This window comes from Caenorhabditis briggsae, assembly GCF_000004555.2.
Source record: "Caenorhabditis briggsae complete genome, chrII, whole genome shotgun sequence".
Taxonomy (NCBI): Eukaryota; Metazoa; Nematoda; class Chromadorea; order Rhabditida; family Rhabditidae; genus Caenorhabditis; species Caenorhabditis briggsae.
In genome coordinates this window covers 4,163,219-4,184,354 of record NC_013486.2, presented here as the reverse complement: position 1 = coordinate 4,184,354, position 21,136 = coordinate 4,163,219, and the positions used below count along the sequence as shown (strand labels likewise).

Genomic DNA, 21,136 nt, shown 5'->3' with positions numbered 1-21,136 from the left:
GGGACAGTTCGACCCCTTACCAGTTCGAACTTGTAACAGTTCGATTCTGTCCGCGTTCTGTTCTGGTACGTGTGCGAAAAAAGGACTGTTCTGAATTGAATTAGTTCGATTTTAGGTCTGTTCGAATTTGAAAACGTTCGAATTCGTCGTACCCCCAATGAGATTTTCATAGAAAATATGATCTCCAAGTGGCGCGCCAAAACACCACGCCGCAATTGGAAAGCGATGGGCGGAGCGTCGGTGGGGGAAGGCGGGAATCAAAGCACGCAAACACCGAGTCTCACTTTTTTTATTCCGACAATAGATCAGCAATTTTCATAGAATTTGGAATCGTTAGAATCAGCGAAAAATGACAAATTTAACGGTATTGATTTCATGGTAGTTGAATCAGGAGAAAATCAGAAAAATACTTTTTTTTCGAAATATTGCAAACACAGACTAGAGCATTTTCAACTATTTTTTGCGATTTTAGGCCAATTATTAAGACACTTTTAGACCAATTTTCACTTATATCGCTAATTAGAGGGAATTTCAGAGCCCGCCCTCTCCCACTCCACGTTCCAGAACCCCAAGACGTCGTCGCCGTGCCTCTCGACGAAGAAGCACTCCACGGAGAGCCTCTCTTCCCACCAGAGCTCACACTCCCCAGTGAAAAGGCTGCAGAGGAAGCAGCGAAAAAGAAGCTTCTCGAAACTCAAAAACCACAAAATCCGTTCGCCGATGTGGATGAGCAACGAGTGGATACTGTGGATTGGCCATCGCCAGTTTCGGCGATGAGCACAATGGACGAGGAAGTTCCGGGGAAGAATATGGTTCTGGGTTCGTTTTCAACTTTTTTACCAGTAAAAATTGTTCATGCGCCTTTAATACCGTAGTTTAAACTCTTTCATATTCAATTTGGCTAATTTTTCACCGATTTTCTGATATTTTTCTAAAAATATCTCAAAAAATCGCGAAAAAACCAAATAAAATTATAAATATCGGGTTACTGTATAGTTTAACGGCACATGAGTTTATGAAAAAAGTTTTTGAAAAACAAATTGTACTATGCGCATTTAATACCGTAGCCCAAACATTTTCATAAGTATTTTGGCCTATTTTTCACCAATTTTCGCCAATTTTTTGCAGTTTTTCGCTAGTTTTTTTTCACAAGTTCATTCGAAAAAATCGGTGAAAAAGACTCACGAATTTCAAAAATTTTGGGTTACGGTATTAAAGGCGCATGGTCTAATAAAATATCAAATTGCGACTTTCGGCCGAAACTTCGAAAAAAAAACCCCCAATTTCCCTACGATTCTCGATGAAAACGGAGAAAACCCCCTTTCTTTTTTCAAGAAGACGATTCCCTACACACGATGATAGTGGACGAGGCTCGTGAGAAGGAGATGCAACCGTTTGAAGCGGCGAAAATAGCGATTGGAGCGAACGACCGGCCGAAAAGTCCATTCCGATCACGACGCATTCTGGCGGAGCGGATTTGAGAAGCTCTCGGAGAGCTTTTAAGAATAATTTATTTGAAATTTAAAGTTTAAGCTAAAACATGTAAATAAATAAATAAGAGATCTTAATTATCATTTGTAGTCGGTTTCCGATACCAGAATCTCGCACGATGATCGTCACTTCCAGTCATAAAAGCGGGCATTGAGGGGGAATGAACGAAGGTTCGGCAGGCTGAGGTGTGGCCCAGGGCTAGAAGACGTTTACGATCGGCGTTGCGAGCTTCCCAGGAACACATGCTGCCACTTTTCTCGTCCGGGAAGAGGACTGAAAGATTTCAGAGTACAGAAATTAGAATAGCTGGGCATCATGCTTACCGAAATCTTCATTCTGATTGAATGACGCGCTAGTCGGATAGTCTTGTGCTCCAGTTGCTCCTGCTCCAGTGTACACAATCAGACAGCGATTGGTACTCAATTCCCACAGCTTCACAATACTATCCATTCCACTAGTCAGAATATATTTTCCATTCTTGGTAAACTTCGCCGAGCAAATCGATGAGCCATCGTGTGCCCGTTTGAATGTCTCCACACATCTACTCGACACACCATCCCACACCTTGACGTCTCCATCCTTTGAAGCTGTTACGTAGAGACGAGCGTTTTCGGAATAGTGAACGTCGGTGACCGATTCGCGGTGCTGGTCATCGGGATTGGCGGACGCGTAGGCTTGAGCGGTTTCGATGTTGTAGAGACGGACGGTCGGGTGATCGGTGGCGACGAGAAGGAATTCACCGCCAGGGTGGCACGAGAGAGCACGGACAGGGTAAACCTCCTGGCAAAAAATTGGGTAGAATTTGATTTTTTTATTTTAGGTCAAATTGGACCAATTTTCCTCTTGAAACTGATTTTCTAACTTCTTCGCGTCTAAAGTGATCAAAACCTGGAATTTCTGGGCCCAGAAATCTCAGATTTTGAGCGCTTTGGACTGCAATTCCAGCAAATTTTCAGTTTCGACAATCAACTTACCGATAACGTCTTCATAGCTCTTTTCACAGCTGTCTTTGAAAAATCGAACAATTTCACTGTTTTATCATTCGATCCAGAAATTAAAATGGCATCTCTTGGATGGAAAATCACTGTATTAACGTCCTGAAAATCCAATATTTTGTCAGAAAATCTTCCAAAATCCCTCCTTACATCAACATGATCATACAGAGTCCGTATCACTGGATGATGGGCGTCCGGTCCGTTCTCATTCATCTCTCTGTGCTCCTTCTCCCTCGCCAAAATTCTCTCAACGTCCATTATCTTGATAGAGCAATCGGCGGATCCCGTAGCTATTAAAGATCCATCGGAATTGAACGCGGCGGCTCTACATGGCGCTTTATGGACTGTCAAGTAGATTGTCTCGTATTGAGAGGGCTCTGGAGAGGTTGCGGCGACGTCTGCGTCGTATTGAAGGTCCAGACCGGCAGAAGAAGTTTCGAATTGCATCTGGAACTTTTTTTAATTAAAAAAACAGTTATTTTTCGAATCTTTTCCTACCGGCATAGTGTTCTCCTCTGCTTTGTAGTCTGGATCCTCTACAAACTGCTTGGCAATGGTCACCAATCGAAAAAGCTTATCGGAAGGCGGAGGTGGTGGTGCAGAACATCCCAGAGTGTTGGCCAGGTTCACAGCTATCTGTTGATGTCCATCGTAAAATAGTTGACTGGAAAAAATTGTTTAAGAACTATAATTTGGTGTAAAAACTATGTCAAAACTCACCCAATAATCAATCGGTACATATACTCGCGATCTTTTATGTCCGGCTTCATTTTTTCTTTGAGTTTTTCCTTTTTTTAGCGAGAGAAACTCGAAAAAACAACAAAAATCGCTGCAGAATTCGAATTTTTATTAAAGGCACACACAATTTTCGCGAGTGGCGGGTCTCGCCGCGCGCGACTCACCGTAGTCAGCAGCCTTGAAAACGCACTTTTCTGTGTCTTTTTTTCGCATGGCCTAAAACCTTTCTTGTGCTTTTTGGGTCTTTTTTTCGGAAAGTTTGCAAAATAAACTGAAACATGACTAATTTCAGCTGTGAATTATATTTTCAAACAGTTTTTCTCACGAAATCTCATTTTGTGGGAAGAATTCTCGAAAAACAATTTTTAGCTCTCATCGACTTCTCGTACGATTTATTTTCGCTCAAATCATTTACCATTCTAAATAATTTATTTCCAGGTAATAATGAAGGTCAATCCATTCGTCTCCAGCGATTCCGGAAAGAGCCGCAAGGCCCACTTCAACGCTCCATCCCACGAGCGCAGGCGCATCATGTCCTCCCCACTCGCCAAGGAGCTCCGCACTAAGCACGGAATCCGCTCCATCCCAATCAGGTAAGAAATAGCTCCAAATATAATAATTAACACCTAAAAATGTGCTTCCCATTCAGTAGTCCCGGACGAATTAGAATTTAGCGTACGGTTTGGACATAATGGGGAAATGGACTTTACTCTTTTTGCAGCGAAGTTGATCCTTATGATCTCTTTGCTAGCCATAAGTTTAATACAATGTAATTTTTCCTATTTTTAGAGTCGATGACGAGGTCGTCGTTATGCGCGGACGCCATAAGGGAAACACCGGACGTGTCCTCAGATGCTACCGTAAGAAGTTCGTCGTCCACATTGACAAGATCACCCGCGAGAAGGCCAACGGATCCACTGTGCACATCGGAATCCACCCATCGAAGGTGAGGTTTGTATAAACTAGTTCCGGTGCACATGGACTTCACACCTGTCGTGAGTTCCCTTTATGCATTGTTACGTGCTGTCGGACTAGGCAAAGTTTATACATTCAACTTTCGGAAAATAAGCTGTTGTTAACCCTATCTCTTGTTCAGGTCGCTATCACCAAGCTGAAGCTCGATAAGGATCGCCGTGCTCTCGTTGAGCGCAAGGCCGCCGGACGCGCCCGCGTTACTGGAATCCTCAAGGGAAAACACACCGACGAGACCGTCGCCTAAATTGTTATTGATTACAAATAAATTGTTGATCTATTAAATCTTGTTTTTTTCTTCTGAATATTAAAGCTTCCATCAAGAAACTGCTACCTGAAAAGAATCTGAAACTGCTGTAAAAGATGAACAGCGCGTCTATTTTGTGAATTTGCTTTAATCAAATTCTGAAACAACCTGGTTCTTCCATCCGTGTCCCTGAAAATGGGCTTACATTTTTCTGCTTCATTGCGCGTCGAATATGATGCCTGCTGTTTGCGTACTTTATGGAATTCGTTTATTTTCTCTTGTTTGTTCGCAAAGGTCTTGCAAAAAACCTAGATTTTTTCTTCAGGAGATGTCTGGGTTCAGCATACGCAACCCAGAACGTCGAATCGAATCGAACCCGTTCGATGTGGATGCCTGGAACCTTCTGCTCCGCGAGCATCAGGTAGAAAAGTCTAAATTCATAAGTTTGAGTATTTAAATTTCAGTCCCGCCCAATTGATCAAGAGCGTGAGTTCTACGAGAGTCTTGTCACTCAGTTTCCAAATTCTGGACGTTACTGGAGAGCCTACATCGAGCATGAAGTACACAAAAACCTAATTTTCCGTTTTTTAAAATTCAAAAATTTTCAGCTCCGCTCGAAAAACTTCGTTGAAGTCGAAGCGCTATTTCAACGCTGTCTGGCAAATGTGCTAAATATCGATTTGTGGAAGTGCTATATAGTTTATGTGTCGGAAACGAAGGGAACCATCGAAAAGTACAGGGAGACTATGGCCAAAACTTTTGATTTCGCTTTGGAGAAAATTGGAATGGATGTGCTTGCCTTCTCGATTTACCAAGATTATATTGCGTTTTTGAAGAAAGTGTAAGACTTGAAAAAGATAATTTTTTTTGAAAAAAAAAATATTTCCAGCCCCGCCATTGGCCAGTACGCTGAGAATCAAAGAATCACAGCTGTCCGCCGTGTCTACCAGAAGGCTCTCGCCACCCCAATGCACAATCTGGACACCATTTGGGCTGACTACTGTGCCTTCGAGAAGAATATCAACATGACTCTAGCCGAGAAACTGATCGCCGAGCGTGGAAAAGACTATCAGAACTCTAGAAGAGTCGAGAAGGATCTGCAAGCAATGACACGTGGATTGAATCGACAGGCAGTGTCAGTGCCACCGAAAGGAACAGCTTCAGAATCGAAACAAGTCGAGCTTTGGAAGAAATACATCGCTTGGGAGAAGACGAATCCGTTGGGAACTGAGGAGTACGGTCAGCTGGCGCGACGAGTGGTTTACACTTATGAGCAAGCACTGCTCAGTCTTGGATACTATCCGGATATCTGGTATGAGGCGGCGATGTTCCTTCAGGAGGCCAGTCAGACGTTGGATGAGAAGGGAGATGTTAAATTGGCACAAGCGCTGAAAGTCGAGTGTATTGGTAAGGGAAAATGCACTGGAACTGGAATATAATTGTTTAAAATGGGTGTTTTTCATAGTCGTAGACTGGAAATTCTCCGAAAAATCGTAATTTTTCTGGTTTTTGACTACTAAATTCGTTTAAAAATCCCGAAAATTCCTGAAAGTGTAAATTCAAAATAGCTCAAAAATTTGTCAAATCTTCAAATTGAAGTTCAAAACACATCGAAAATTAAGGATTTTCTGAATTTTCGAATTTTGGAATCTCAGAATTTTTCACAATTCTAAATTTCAAAAATTTTTGAGTTTCTAGAGTTTTCGAGTTTTTTCGGAATTTCAGAAGTTGAACATTTCCAAATTTTCAGAATTTTCGAATTTTAATTAATTCCAAAAATTCTGAATTTCTGAGCTGTCGACATTTTTAAATCTTCAAAATTTCCGATTTTTTGGATTTTCAGAATTTTTTGAAATACTTGAATTTTTGAACATTTGAATATCTTGAATTTCTAAGTCTCGAATTTTTGAATTTTTGAATTTCGGAATTTCTGAATTTCCGAATTTCAGAATTTCCGAATTTTTTGAATTTTCGAACTTTTGGATTTTCTGAATTTTTTGAAATACTTGAATTTTTGAATATTTGAATTTCTGAGTTTCTCGAATTTTTGAATTTCACAATTTTCGAATTGTTGAACTTTAGCATTTTTCAAGATTTTTAGAATTCCAGAATATTCGAATTTTTGAGTTTTTAAATTTCCGAATTTTTAAGTTTCCGACAAAATTCTGATTTTCCAGGACTCTACGAACGCGCTATAACCGGTCTGATGAAGGAATCAAAACTGCTCTACTTCGCCTACGCCGACTTCCAAGAAGAGCAAAAAAAGTTCGACGCCGTCAAAGAGATCTACAATCGATTATTGACAATCGAACAGATCAATCCAACGCTGACCTACGTTCAATTGATGCGATTCATCCGGCGAACCGAGGGACCGAACAACGCGCGGCTCGTTTTTAAGCGAGCTCGAGAGGATAAACGAACGGGATACCAGGTGTTCGTGGCGGCGGCTCACATGGAATATAACTGTATGAAAGATGCCGATGTGGCTATACGAGTCTTCAAATTAGGCCTCAAAAAGTATGAAAATGAGCCGGAGTTTGGTTTGGCGTATGCGGATTTTTTGTCGAATATGAACGAGGATAATAATACGAGAGTGGTGTTTGAGAGGATTCTAACGTCTTCAAAATTGCCAGCTGATAAGCAAATCCGAATCTGGGATCGATTCCTAGACTTTGAGAGCTGTGTCGGCGACTTGGCATCGATTCTAAAAGTCGAAAAACGTCGGAAAATTGCTTATGAAGAGGCTCAGAAGGATCTGGGAATGAACCATTCGATGCTGGTGATCGATCGATACAAGTTTATGGATTTGATGCCGTGTAGTGGGGATCAGTTGAGATTGATTGGATACGATGCGTTGAAAGGTAGGGATCAAGCCGTTCAGGGCTCCGGAAAAAATCTAGAAAGTCAAAAATTACCGTAAACCTGTAATAGAAGGACCCTCACACTATCAAATTCGAGCTCAATTATCTCGGCTCCTATGAGAGATATCAAAAATGTGTCAACTGATAAAATGTTGGTGATATTATGATACATAATTTATCAGTTAAAACGTCTTTCATATCATTGACAGAAACCAAGATAAAATGGCTCAAAGGTAAAAGTTAGGGGGGCCCTTCTACTACAGGTTTTATGGTATCCGAAAAATTAGAAATTTTTGGAGTTAAAAATTAGAGGTTTTTTTGCTTTTTGTCGATTTTTTTTGCAAAATTTTTAGACCTTTTCAGGGGTTTCAGCCATTTTTAAAAGTCCTCTTTCGATTTTTCTGAATTTTTTTGTCTAAAATTTGATGGGATGTTGACCTTGACCGGAAGATTACTGTAGATTTTGTCTTGCATTTGTCGGCATTTTGACGTGATTGTGTTTGCAAAAAAATCTACAAAAAGAGATTTGTGTGTCTACAGTAATCTACAGTAATCTACAGTAATCTTCGTTCCATAAAATTTCAGTCAGTAAATTCGGAAAAATCGAAAAATAATCTTCAGAAATAGCTGAAAACTTGAAAAGGTCTAAAAACTATGCAAGAAATTCAGAAAAGTTCTGAACTGTCGGGTTCTGAAATGTCCAGTTCTGAAACGTCGGGGTTCTGAAACGTCGGGGTTCTGAAACGTCGGGTTCTGAAACGTCGGGTTCTGAAACGTCGGGTTCTGAAACGTCGGTGTTCTGAAACGCCGGGTTCTGAAACGTCCCGGAGTCGATTTTTGAAAATTTTGTGATTTTTTATTGATTTCATCTGAAAATTCAGGAAACGACACTCCCTCCACTAGCACATCGAGCAACCCGAAACCAGTTCCAACACGTGGACCACAAGCAGCCAGTGCCATCATGGGTGGAGCCGGAGGACATGCCGATGTGGCACGATACGGTTTCCCACGACCAGACATCTCCCAAATGATACCATTCAAACCACGTGTCAACTGCACGGCATCATTTCATCCGGTACCTGGAGGCGTCTATCCACCACCTCCAGCCGCTGCTCATCTGATGTCTCTTCTACCCCCGCCGACGTGCTTCATCGGACCATTCGTCAATGTCGAGGCGTTGTGCAGTGTGTTGAGTCAGACGCAATTGCCTAGTTTGCAGTGTGAGTTTTTTGTTGAGAGATTAAGTTCGGAGCGACGGCCGTGGCCGAAGATCCCAAAATGAAAACTACCGTAACCTGAAAATTTTTTTCGAAAATACTGCTATTTTCCTGCTATTTCCAAGGATTTTTAGTGACTCAAACTGTACCATTCTCCAAAATCTTTTCCAACGATTTTGAGAAAATTTCAAGATTCTTTTCACCGGTTTTAAAAGCCAATTTAGGCTCCGCCTCCACAAATGGGCGGAGCCTAAATTTGGGAATATCCGATTTTTGAGATACAAAGCTCAGTGATCCTGTATTCAAAAACGGTCCACATAAAAATGTTTAATTTCAATAAATGGGCGGGGCCAAGCATTCTTCTATTTATAAGCATTCTTCTAACTAGATTGATTCTCAAAAGTGGGCGGAGCCTAAACTTCCAATATATATTTATTTTCCAGATGACAAATCGGAGAACGGTATGATCGGACCGATGAACGAAGCCGACGTGAAGAAGGATTTGTATCAGCTCCTGGCGACGACTTCGGATCCGTCGGCGGTAAGATTTTTTGAAAATTTCGAAAATTTGCATTTTTTGAATTTTAATCGAATTTTCGAGAATTCCAAAAATCGGCGAAATTCAAAAAAAACCGGTAATTCCGAAATTTTCAATTTTCAAAATTTTCGACAATTCAAATCTTTTCAGCTTCGAGAATTCCAAAATTTGGAAAAATTCGACTGTTGAAAACTCAAAATTTTGAAAGTTCTGAAAATTTCGAAATTCCGAAACTGAAAAAATTGATTTTTGGAAAATTGAAAAATTTAATTTTTCAGGTGGTTCGCTCGTCGGCGCTGGCAGATTTGAAGCGAAAACGTGGCGATTCGGATGAGGAGGACGAGTATTCACATCTTCAAAGCAGCACAATAGGATCTATCGGATCACGGGACGCCTACAAACGGCGAATGAACAAGAAGAATGAATAATTTCTTTTTTTTTGCTTTTTTTTGAAAACCTTGAATTCCCCCCCCCCCCCCACACTTTTTCAAAAATTTGAACTTTTGATTTTTGAAAAACTTCAAATTCCCCCACAATTCTCCCTCACTGTCTAATTTCACTGATCTTACAAAATAATATTAATTTTGTTTTTTTTTATTTTTTTTGTCTCTGGAAAGTATTTTTTTCCATGTTTTAACATTCACATCACCCCTTCCTCCATTTTTAACCTTTTTCATAAATATATGTCAATCAAGTTTCCTAGTCTTTTTTTCTATTCTTTTTCATGATTTTCGAGAATTTTCTGTGTGGTTTTTGCCGCGAAAAATTATATATTGAAATAGGGAAAATCGGATTCGGTTTTTTTTTCGAAAAAAATAAGCGAAAATCAAATTTTATATAAACTTTAAAAATTGAAAAACAAAGATATTTGAAAATCTAGATTTAAAAAAAGCAAAAATTCAAATTTAGGCTCCGCCCACTTTCTGGGAATCAAAAATCCTGGAATCAAAAAATGGCAATTTTCGATAAATTCGGTTTTTCATGTCAAAAATTTTCCGATCGAATTTTAGGCTCCGCCCAATTTCTAGGATTGATGAAAAATGGTCAATTTCAACTGAATTTTTTCTCGAAAATCTGAAAATCGAATTTTAAACTCCGCCCACTTTCGAAAAAGTGCTCACTAATGGAGAGATGCTAGGCTCCGCCCATTTTTAAAAAAATTAAAGTTTCAAACATTTAGGCTCCGCCCACTTTCTAGGGTTTTTTTTCCACTAAAAATTCTCAAAAAACCGTTTACAAAGCCAATTTTCAGTGAAGTTTTCACTGAAAATTGTCGAAAAATATGAAATTTTCGAAATTTAGGCGGCTCCGCCCACTTTCTAGGATTTTTATGATAAAAATCAATTTTCCTTAATTATTCAAATCAACAAAAATTTCAAAATAATCAATTCTTTCAGAAAACATGCTAACATCACTGGTATTCTATCCGTCACTTGGCTATAATCTATTCAGAAATTATGTGCAAGGATCCCGTTGGGCGTGGTACAATCGTGTTGATGACACACTGATCCTCGGCGCAATGCCATTTCAATCGATGAAAAATGAGCTGATCGGGAAGGAGAATGTGGGCGGAGTCGTGTGTTGTACAGAGGAGTTCGAGTTGAAGGTGCGGGGACGAAAAAGTCGAAAATTTGGTTGGAAATAAGCCGAATATTGGCCAAAACGTCATGAAATTTCATAGGAAATAGTGAAAAAGATACAAAATTCATGAAAAATTTGAAAAAAAACGCGTTGAAATCGTTCGTCTGAAATGGAATAACCTCGAAATTACGGTTCGGCGAAAATTTTGAAATTTTGAGAATTCCAAAACGTCGTTTGTTTGAAAAATTCAACAATTCAAGTTTTTTCAACCTTCAGAAACTCAGAAATCCAAAATTTCTGAAATTTATAAATTTTCAAAATTTTTGAAAGTTCCCAAATACGGTAATTCCTGAAAATCATACTTGTAACGGGCCGGGCCGGGCCGGGCCGGGCTTTGGAGCCGGGCACGTCATTTCACAAGTTTTGAAATTTTCAAAAAACAAATAAGGGGGTTTTAACCCTTATGTGATTTTTTTTCGATCAAAAAATTTTCCGAGTTTTTTAATCTTTTTAGATCAAACAGACAAACCATCCAAAAAAAAAAAACAAAAAAAAATGGATAAAATTATATTGAGAGCTTGCTTGCAAGCGGACCGGCTGATAACTTTTCCCCTAGAACGAGATATTCAGACGGTTTTGGTACCAAATGATAGGTCTCGGCAGGACCCATTACGTCTATATCATTCAAGCCGGATTCCGGTCCGGTAACATGTCGAAAAATATTTTTGAATGACAATTTTCAACCAATTTGATAAAAAGTAGTTTTTTTGTCATTCAAATAGACTCTTGGACATGTTATCCTACTGGAATCCGGCTCAAATAATATAGGCTTGATGAGCCCTGTCGAGATCTATCATTTGGTACCAAAACCCTCCGAAAATCTCGTTTTAGAGACAGGTTATCAGCTGGCCCGCTTGCAACTATGCGTATTAGTGATTGATTTATTGAGTGACCTGAATTTAAAACAAAAGCTTCAGGATTACTATAGTTTTGTATTTGAAATTAGGATCCTTCTCCACCTAAAATTGGTTCTTCCAGGCAGCTCTGAATGCGATGCGTGAGGAGGACTGGCGCAAAGAAGGCGTCGAATTTTTCGCGGTCCCGATGAAAGATTTCACTGGATCAGCGCCACGTGCCGAAATCGATGGAGCCGTGCAATTCATTGAAAGTGTCGCGGCCAAGGGGAAGACGGTCTATGTGCATTGTAAGGTTCGTCAGAGTCTTATGAAGACGTTCCCACGTCATAGGAGAACTTGAAAACGTTCTCAACGCTAACACTTCTGAACCCCAATGTCTTCAGAAAACTGGAGAATCTTCTCCTACAGTAACCCAAAAAACACAAACACATAAAAATAGTATTCTGAAATGTTGGACGCCTTCTGAAACTCCAGAAGCCTTTCAAAAAATTGAAGTCTTCTGAAGACGTTCTCAACGCATTCAGAGAAATTTCAAAGTTTAGCGAAATTCTACGGACATTTCTAAACTTTAACGTCTTCAGAAAGCGTCTCTAGAATCTTCCAGAACCTCTAAACCTCCATTTTCCAGGCGGGCCGCACCCGAAGCGCCACAGTTGCCACGTGTTATCTGATGAAGTCTCGTAATTGGATGTCGAACGTCGCCTGGGAGTTTCTGAAGGACAAACGTCATCAGGTGCTCCTTCGGAACGCTCATTGGAGAACTGTCAACGAGTATCGCCGGTTTTTGGATTCTAATTCTTCGTCGACGTCTTCTAAATGATTCTTTGTGATTCTAGAACCATTTTTCCCTTGTTATTTAGCTCCATTTTCCCGTTATTTACCGATTTTTGAAGATATATATCATTGCTACATGCTGTGCTACTCTTTCTCTCTCCCTCTCGATCGAAGCGATACAAAGGTGGAGAATGGGAAAAATAAAAAATTTGCAAAAAACCTGGCCACCCTCCTCCTTTCCTACACTCTTTCGCTTTTTATGAGGAACGCCCGATGCCTTGCGGAGGAGGAATATAGATTCCCAGCTCTGAAACTCTTTCGATTCGATACACTCTCTCAGCCAGCCCCGATTTTTCTGGAAGCAACGGGAGGGAATCGCCATTTTTGTCTTTCTTTTCTTTCATTTTGCCATCTCTCAAACTGCAAAAATGATGATGATGGGACGTGGATTTTTGGCAATGATTGTCGCCGTCGCTGTTTTGTTGGATACGGTAGGTTTGGGTTCTGGAGATTCTGAAGTCTTCTGAATTCCGAACTTCTTGGATTTTGAATATTCAGAAGTTTGAAATTCTGAGAACTCGAAAATGACGTCATCTGGGATTATGAGACTCCAAGATTCTGAAATTTGGAAACTCCTGTAATTTTGTATTTTGAAATTCTGAGATTTCCGCAAAACTACAAAAATGACGTCATCTCTCCGCTTTGGAATTTTTAGATTTTGTTGCAATTTGGAATTTTGTGATTTTGACATAAACCTGACTTCTTTTGAAGATATCCCTAGGATTCTGAAAATGACGTCATCCGAATTTCGTGGATTCTGAAATTCGAAGATTCTGAAGTTTTGAAAATTCCGTTTTTCATAAAAATCTGACGACGTCTTCTGAATTCTGAAAATTTTGGACTTTCTCAAGATCTTACTTTTCTGGCATTCTGAGGGATTTTGAAAATGACGTCTTCTGAATTTTTTGAAATTTGAAAATCTGATATTTTCCTAAAACTACGAAAATGACGTCATCTATATGATTTGGAATTTTTCAGAGTTTCTCAAAATTGTGATTTATTCTCTTCTCAATTCTGAAGATTACTGAAAATAACATCATCTGAATTTTTTGTATTCTGAGATTCAAAGATTCTGAAGTCCTGAAACTTTCGAATTTGTAAGTTGAGACTCTGAGATTTCCGAGAAACTACAAAAATGACGTCATCTCTCTGTTTTGGAATTTTTTTACGATTTCAGAAAAAAAAATCCTGACGTCTTCTAAATTCTGGAGTTAGGAGATTGCTGGGCTCTGAAAAAGACGTCTTCTGAAGTCAGAATAACGTTTTTTGAAGATTTCAGAACTTTACTACAGTAACCAGAATATGATTTTTTCGAATCAGATTTTTTTTTATTCTGAAGAATTCTGAAAATGACGTCATCTGGGTTTTTTTCAGATTCAAAGATTTCAAGATTGTGAATTACCAAAACTTTGAAAAATCGGCGATTTTTTTTGAAAGTTTCAGAATTTTTTTCTGATTTTTGAAAATTCTGAAAATCGACTTTAACAAAAAATTGAGGTCTTCTGAATTCAGAAGTTCTGGAATCTTGAAGATTTTCAGAATTTTAGTTTCTGAAGTATCTAAAATGGAAACTCTGATGTTTCTGGAAAACTCTGAAAATGACGTCATCTGAATTTTTTGGATTCTGACGTTCCGAGTTTCTGAAACTCCCGAACAACTAACGTCTTCAGAATTCAGAACAGAGACATAGCGATAAACCAAGACATAGAAACCAAAAAAGCAAATTCGCTCCATTGACAATTTTTAGGCCAACTGTGCCGACCAAGTCGTCGAGGCGACCGGCGCCGTCATTTCCTCTGGCGACGAGAAGATTCTCGAAACGACAGCTACCGTAACCCATGAAGCGGCTACAGTAACCACTCAAAAAGCTACAGTATTCCCGGCAAACGCTACAGTAACCGTAACGGAAAAAGAAGACGACGAGAAACCGATAACCGAAACGATTCGCACTTACATTGAGGACTCGGTCAAGTCAGTTAAACATGCGGTAAGTGATTTGGCGGGAATTCAAAAATTCAAATTTTTTTGTAGATCTCGAAAATCGGAAAATTCGTCGGAGAACTTTTTGAAGACGCACCAGCCAACTCAACCCTCTCATCGAATGCCACGTCATCTACCGTAACCCAAGCATCTACAGTAATCATCTCCACAGCTACACCGACCGCTGAGACCCAGAAGTAATTCATTGTTTTTTTTGGAATGGAATTATTGAGCTGAAATTTGATTTTTATTGATTGGATTCTTCTAATTTTTGATCAATAAAGTGTTGTCTACATTCAGAATATCTTGAATGAATTTTGAAATTTCAAATTACCGCTAACCAACTGGCAGGGAATACTGTAGCCTTTCCATGGTTTATGGTAGCTACTCCATTCGAATTCAAAAAAGTTATCATTAAAAAAAAAACTTCCAATACTTCAGAATCGAAAATGCTGAAAGTAAAAACAAGCTGCGGTTATAGTAGTAATTGCAGGTATTACTGTAGTTTTTTGTGTGGTTACTGTAGCTCCTGCATGGGTTACAGTAGCTGTCGTTTAGAGAATCTTCTCGTCACTAGACGAAATGACGGAGGCGTTCGCCTCGACGACTTTGTCGGAACAGATGGCTTAAAAATTGTCAATGGAGCACATTTGCTTCCGCGATTCTCTTGTATTTGGGATGTCACTATTCTGAATTCTGAAAACGTCAAATTGTTTAAAAAATCGAATATCTTAGAATCAGAAATTCAAAATCTAAAAACTCGGAAGTTTTAGAATTTCAAAACTTTGGAACATCAGTATCCAATAATTCAGATGACATCCTTTTCAGAATCCTTCATAATTCAAAAATCAGAATTTTCGGAAACTAAATTCTATTTTGTATGGATTCCTGTAGTATGTTGCGCCAGAACGGATGATTTGGAATTTCGAAATTTGAAATCATAAAAATTCCGAAAAGTTCTGAAAATGAGGAATTCACAATTCCTCAAAAAATTTCATTTAAAGGTGGGGGGACAGGAGATTTTTCGTAGTTTTTTTGTAGCTAGAGTATGCATTCTACCGTCACAGTGTACAACGCTTAATGTCACTCTGCGTACAGCTGTCGTCCTCGCCTTTATGTATGCAATCGGGCGTGCAATTTCTCTTTGCCCGCGTGGCTCAGTCGGTAGCGGCGCCGCACCCTCAATCATCGCCCTCACAAGTTCAACTCCTCGAGAGGCATCTTTGAACGGAATTTCGAGAACATTATTTTTTTCATGTCCCCCCACCTTTAAAATATCATTCTGAGAATTTTCGTAAAACTATTCTGAATTAAGGAGACGTCAGACTTTCGTCAACTCAGACAGCGTCATTTCTCCTTTTTTCCGTCATTCTGAAAATGTTTAATGACAAGTTTAAGAATAATGAAATCTGTTTAAAATGTTGTTTTCAAAAAATGGACAAAAAATTGACAGATTTGAGTTTCAATTACCGTTACCCACTCGAGTATCCCAAACCGTCAACTTTGAGCCAATTTATCTCAGTTCCTGTGAAAGATATCAAAAATGTGTCAACTGACAAAATGTTTATCATGATATCAAAAATATTTTATCAGTTGTCTACTTTTTGATGTCGTTCACAGGAACCGAGATATATAGGCTCAATTTGGGTGTTAGGAAACTCATTCTATTAGAGTGCTTACCGTATATCAAGACAAAACATTTCTAGACTTGATTTTTTTTTGCCTAATCTCTGATTTTTTCCTGTCTGGCCTCTGTTGATAACAACGGGTATGATAATTAGAAAATTATCATATTGTCTTGTGGTTATGATAATTAACCCGAATAAAAGGGGACATGAGTGGTGTTGGAAAATTGTACAGTCTAGTTTTTCAGGATTCTGGAAGCTTCTAAAAGTTCTTGTTGATTTCTGGAGCCTCCTTGCATGTTTTAGAATTGTTTCTAAAAACTTCTGAAACCTCAATTATCTGAACTCCAGGGTACACCATGACGTCCGAAGGAAAACCAGTACCCAGTGTCACTAAACGATTGCTCAATTCTGGATCCCGTAAGTTCTGAATCGTCCTGACCACTTTCGAAACCATCATTCATTTCAGAACTTCCATCTTTTCGTCGAAACGGAATTTTCTACGTTTTGCTTGCCCTCTTCTTGTATATTATAGTCGTCACAAGACCCCAACAAACTATGGTGTTGAGTAGAATGATGGAAGTTCCACAGATTCAAAGAATCCCAAGTAACGATTATCAGGAGATTTCTAAAGTGGAGGTGAAATCGAAGAAGTTGGAACAGAAGCCAGATTGGGATACGTTGGATGGAATTGGATTTGAGTTTGAAGAGGTGAGATGGGATCCTAGGAGAATTCGAAAATTCAAAATTCGAAAGATTAGAATTGCCCGCGGTATGTCCGGGGTATCAGGTTCCTGTGATAAAATAGAAGAAAATCAACAAGAAATGTAACAAAATCGGTTTATTATGAACAAGTTAGAAAGAAACAACAGATAAAACCTTAGAATTTAAGCAAACTCACTTAAAATCCTTAAAAGAGTCTCTAGAACAACTACGAGCCAAATCCAAGCTCGCAATCACTCAAAACTAAATTCAAACTGTGCGCGCGCCGAGCGGGATAGCGGAGTGTCGTTGCGTGGTTAGAGGGAACCTTTAGAAGGAGTTGGGGGGTAGATGCACCAGGCAACTTTAGGATTCATTAGATCCAGAATCTGAACTTTCAAATAACAAATTTAAAAAAAATATTAGGAAAAATTCGAAAGTTCGAAGTTCTGAAATTGGCGAAATTCCGGAAAAAATACCTTTAACATTCTAATGGAGTGCCACCCAAACCTTAAACTTTGAGCTCAATTATCTCGGTTCCTAAAAGAGATATCTAAAATTTGTCAACTGATAAAATATTGGATATGTTATGATAAGCATTTTATCAGTTGAGCAAGTTTTGATATCTCTTATAGGAACCGAGCTAATTAAGCTCAGACAACTGTGGCCTAAAACAGAAAATTGAAATTTTGGAGAAATCCAATAAACCCAATTATTTTGAGAACCCACATTTCTCGGTTCCTTTGAAAGATATTGAAATTTTGTCAACTGATAAAATGCTTATCATAATATCAGTAACATTATGTCAGTTTACTAATTTTTGTAATCTGTCATGGCAACCGAGATAATTGAGCTTGACGTGCACTTATCGGGCGAGCTCCTATTAGAGCAAATTTTCAGAGTCCGTTTTTCAGTTTTTAAAATTCGACATTTCCAGAACAAACCAATCGTAATGGATCCTCGTTTCTACGACATGCTAAAACTCCCCCAATGCGATTTGACCAAGGATAAGGTCCCATCAAAAATCAATATCAAAGAGGCGATGAACCAATTTCAACAGTGTGTTCGACCGATTGTTGAGAGATGGAGAGGCGATATTAAATCGGTAATTGATCCTTGGAAAATAGATATTTCCAATTATAGATTTTCAGATGAACACCAAGTTCTCTGAAACTCGTCTATGTGAGGCGGCATTCAAGGATATGGATGTGATTCCAATGACAAATCTACATGAGACTAAATGGGCGATTTTGCCGCATTGTGTAAGGGAAAATCCAGTGGAGCAAACTTGCATTTTTACTTTTATAGAGAGAGGAGAATATCATGGTCACCATTGGAATCGGACATGACACCTATGGAGAGGAGAGATTGAATCGGGTAAATGACTCAAATCGCTAAGATTGGGGTATCGGTCTGCATTGTGACATGCTGGTGTTCGCTGGAACCCTAGGCTACAGTAGTTCCTACAAACACCATCAAGTCAAATTGCGGACAAAAATTTGCACCAGTCCTCATAACTAATTAGTTAAACAATTAAAAATATTTTAGACGCTCCCGAACACAAATTCTTCGGTGCGGACCCAATCATTGAGCCAAATCGTCAATTGTACACTGCATTTGGAAAATACTTTCCATTTGCAATTGGAAAGAAACCAGGATTCACAAAGTTCCGAGTATTGCCAAATCAAAATCAGAAGACTAGAAAATACGAATTTCAAGATGTCACTACCATTCCATTCACCTACTTTTTATGGGACATTTTGGGATTGAAGGTATGAAACATCTTGGGTCCAAGAATTCTAGATTTCGTTTTTAAGATTGAGGCGTTTTCAAGAACAATTTTTTTCTGAATCAGGCAAACATTCCCCAGGCGGCGGACATTTTGGGTCTAACTGTCAATATTTTGTAGAGTTCTGAAAGTCGCGAGTTCCTCAGAAATTCAGAAATTCAAAATTTCAGAATTATGATGTTCTGAAATGTGGTATTCCCAAAATGTACTCATTTTCTGTTAAAAACTTTGTCGAAATATAACTTTCTGAAAATTTCCGGTTCAAGAAGGCCATACGACTATAACCGTAAGATCATAAGACCATAATAACAAGCCTAAGACGCTTAGGCTAAGCGCCCTGCTTTTCAGAAATTTCGATATTCAAAAATTTGCTTTTTTTTTTGAAAAATCAAACTTTTTTAAAACCAAAATATAATTTTTATGATGACCATATGACCATAAATTCAGACAATAAGAGTCCGATTTTTCGAAAAGTTCGAAACTTTTTTCTGATTTCGAAAGACGATTTCAAGTGTTTATCACTTCTGGAAGTTCTAGAATCAATTCGATTGCGTTCTGAAATTAGAAGAAGTATAGTTTTGTGAATCTCAACGAATTTCCATATTATGAGACTATTCAGGGCTCAGAATTTTCCAGAACCTTCCAGAATCTCATAGATTATTTTTTCCAGCAATAACTTTCCAGCAATAATCAAAAACTATTATAAGATTCTGCTTTAAAATTCAAAATCCCGACTCTCAGAATCTTCCAAAGTCATTTCTAATTTATTTCCAGCAAATCGACATAGCCTGGATTGACATTGAAGGTGGAGAATTCGAGTTCTTGGACCAATTCTATCGAGGTGGACCAATGGATGAAAAAGGAATTGTAATCTGTCAATTCAATTTGGAAGTTCATTCGAAATTCAATCCCCCAGGAGCTCAAGTTTTTCATGATTTCGTTTTTCGAATCCTGGATGATAAGAGATACATTTTTACAAAAGTTTTGAATACGGACGTTGGAATTCATCGAATGTTTTTCGTAAATGTGGAGGATGAGAAATGTGTTCGAAAGTTCCTTCAATGAGAACTTTTTTGTTTTGTTTAGGGGATTTTTGTAATTAATTAAACATTTTGGTTTGAATAAATAAGGTCAGTAAACTATTGAAGTGTTTTTTATGCCGAAAAGTTTACAAAGAAAAATAGAACATCGGGAATGTTTCTGGTACGATCAACCACTAGTTACCACATCGGAAAAATAAAATTCAAGATCTCCAGAAATTTCAATAATCCATCTGAATTTTTTTTTCTTTTTGAAAAGTTTTCTGATTTCTCTTCCAACTATCAGAGTCTTTAGATGTTTGCCAGAACTGTTAAGGTAAATATGATATGATAAGAAAACTGTTGCCACACTAGGATTATTATTATTCCTTCCGCTGCTTACATTTGCTTTTCTGTTACTTCTTTACGTTTTGGCTAGGAATCGAATATTTAGGTTTTCTGAATTGTCTCTTATATTTGCCTAACTAGGGAAGGCCCCAACTCGGGTGTGGCGATACGCATGGTGACCTATATCATCTGAAAGCTGTCATTCTCCTGGTTCCAAATCTGTTTTTAAAAAGTGCAATGTCGTTGTAGTTTACGAGAAAATTGGGTCAGTAGTTTCGAAAAATGACGTGGATTTTTAATCTCATTTTGCTTGCTCACGCTTGTCCGATACAACCACCGGAAAAATACAATGAAAAAATACAGAAAAATTTTAGCAGGTCGAGGGAGTCGAACCAGAGAGTACCCGCTTTATATTCCTCCTCACTAACCACTCGACCACGCTTCCACATTTCACAGGTAGAGGGGGACTGCCGAAAAACGGGCCGTCTGGCGGGCGCGGACTGCCGAAAAGCGAACAGTCGGCAGTCGAATCGCGCGCCGCCGACGGTCCGTCTGCAACGATTTGCGCTTCGAAGACGGACCGTCTAAAATGATAGCGCTTTCTTGACAGTTCATCATTAAACAGGTAATAAACGATAGAATTCTTTATTAAACTAATAGTTTCTGTGGATTGTGTATTGTATTGAAAAAATAACTCCAAAATTTTCAAAGTTGAAATTTTATGATTAGAATGAGAGAAAACACATAAGAGATCACACATTCTATAGGGAACAGAACTTCGATTTTCTATTTGTGTTTTCACAAAATTCCAACTTTATAAAAATTCAAATTTTAAAATGCGAAGATTTTTTTCTCGTTCCTTTCGTTCTTTTTTCCTTCTTCGTTTCTCGTTTTCAATTTCTTTCGGTTCTCAGCATTTCTCTCATTGAACAGTATTTTCCGCTTTTATATGACTTTCTTTCAGAATAAGTAAAATTGATGAGTTCGTAACATGAATTGAGCACCCAAAAAACTGGCATATAAAAAATCTCTACATGTTTAAGGCTTAGCGACATTTTTAGCAGAGACTTCAAAAGTTCGACATATCGCATGTGATATTTTAAAAGCCAACCGGAAGCAGAAAAAGCAACAGATTTTCGAACAACTTTTCATGCGCGAACCTTGCAAAGTTGTTACTTTCCATAGCACTTGCAAAACATCACACTTGCGAATTGTCGGCAAGGCGAATTTTCGGCAACAGAATGAGAAAGTTAAGAGATTTCGATAGTTTTTGCTTCGGAGC

At 38.6% G+C, this 21,136-nt stretch overlaps 7 protein-coding genes across 7 annotated transcripts in view; 6 read left to right on the top strand and 1 right to left on the bottom strand.

The window, feature by feature from the left end:
* CBG00549 overlaps positions 1–875 on the top strand; it is a gene marked incomplete at both ends in the record, with an annotated part of 1,772 nt that extends 897 nt beyond the window's left edge. Inside the window, one exon of the mRNA XM_002630101.2 lies at positions 536–875. Coding sequence (XP_002630147.2) covers positions 536–875 — 340 coding nt within the window. The remainder of the gene's footprint in view (positions 1–535) is intronic.
* A 689-nt stretch (positions 876–1,564) lies between these two features.
* On the bottom strand, positions 1,565–3,256 carry Cbr-cpf-1 (the record flags this gene model as incomplete). Its single annotated transcript, XM_045241964.1, has 5 exons — positions 1,565–1,764; positions 1,815–2,271; positions 2,466–2,933; positions 2,985–3,150; positions 3,207–3,256. 5 exons carry the CDS (start codon positions 3,254–3,256, stop codon positions 1,565–1,567), a joined length of 1,341 nt encoding a protein of 446 aa, XP_045091638.1.
* Positions 3,257–3,668: 412 nt separating this feature from the next.
* On the top strand, positions 3,669–4,443 carry Cbr-rpl-26 (the record flags this gene model as incomplete). Its single annotated transcript, XM_002630099.1, has 3 exons — positions 3,669–3,817; positions 4,014–4,170; positions 4,321–4,443. The coding sequence occupies 3 exons, from the start codon at positions 3,669–3,671 to the stop codon at positions 4,441–4,443; spliced, it is 429 nt and encodes a 142-aa protein (XP_002630145.1).
* Positions 4,444–4,771: 328 nt separating this feature from the next.
* Cbr-suf-1 lies at positions 4,772–9,487 on the top strand (the record flags this gene model as incomplete). Its single annotated transcript, XM_045241963.1, has 7 exons — positions 4,772–4,864; positions 4,908–5,284; positions 5,333–5,850; positions 6,621–7,304; positions 8,186–8,524; positions 8,965–9,062; positions 9,338–9,487. The coding sequence occupies 7 exons, from the start codon at positions 4,772–4,774 to the stop codon at positions 9,485–9,487; spliced, it is 2,259 nt and encodes a 752-aa protein (XP_045091639.1).
* A 974-nt stretch (positions 9,488–10,461) lies between these two features.
* On the top strand, positions 10,462–12,377 carry CBG00545 (the record flags this gene model as incomplete). Its single annotated transcript, XM_002630097.1, has 3 exons — positions 10,462–10,665; positions 11,679–11,849; positions 12,186–12,377. 3 exons carry the CDS (start codon positions 10,462–10,464, stop codon positions 12,375–12,377), a joined length of 567 nt encoding a protein of 188 aa, XP_002630143.1.
* Positions 12,378–12,759: 382 nt separating this feature from the next.
* Positions 12,760–14,572, top strand: CBG00544 (the record flags this gene model as incomplete). The annotated part of the gene is made up of 3 exons (XM_002630096.1): positions 12,760–12,822; positions 14,139–14,378; positions 14,423–14,572. 3 exons carry the CDS (start codon positions 12,760–12,762, stop codon positions 14,570–14,572), a joined length of 453 nt encoding a protein of 150 aa, XP_002630142.1.
* A 1,783-nt stretch (positions 14,573–16,355) lies between these two features.
* On the top strand, positions 16,356–19,552 carry CBG00543 (the record flags this gene model as incomplete). Its single annotated transcript, XM_045241962.1, has 7 exons — positions 16,356–16,416; positions 16,466–16,707; positions 17,636–17,803; positions 17,850–17,960; positions 18,007–18,075; positions 18,291–18,470; positions 19,262–19,552. 7 exons carry the CDS (start codon positions 16,356–16,358, stop codon positions 19,550–19,552), a joined length of 1,122 nt encoding a protein of 373 aa, XP_045091640.1.
* Positions 19,553–21,136: the final 1,584 nt, after the last annotated feature.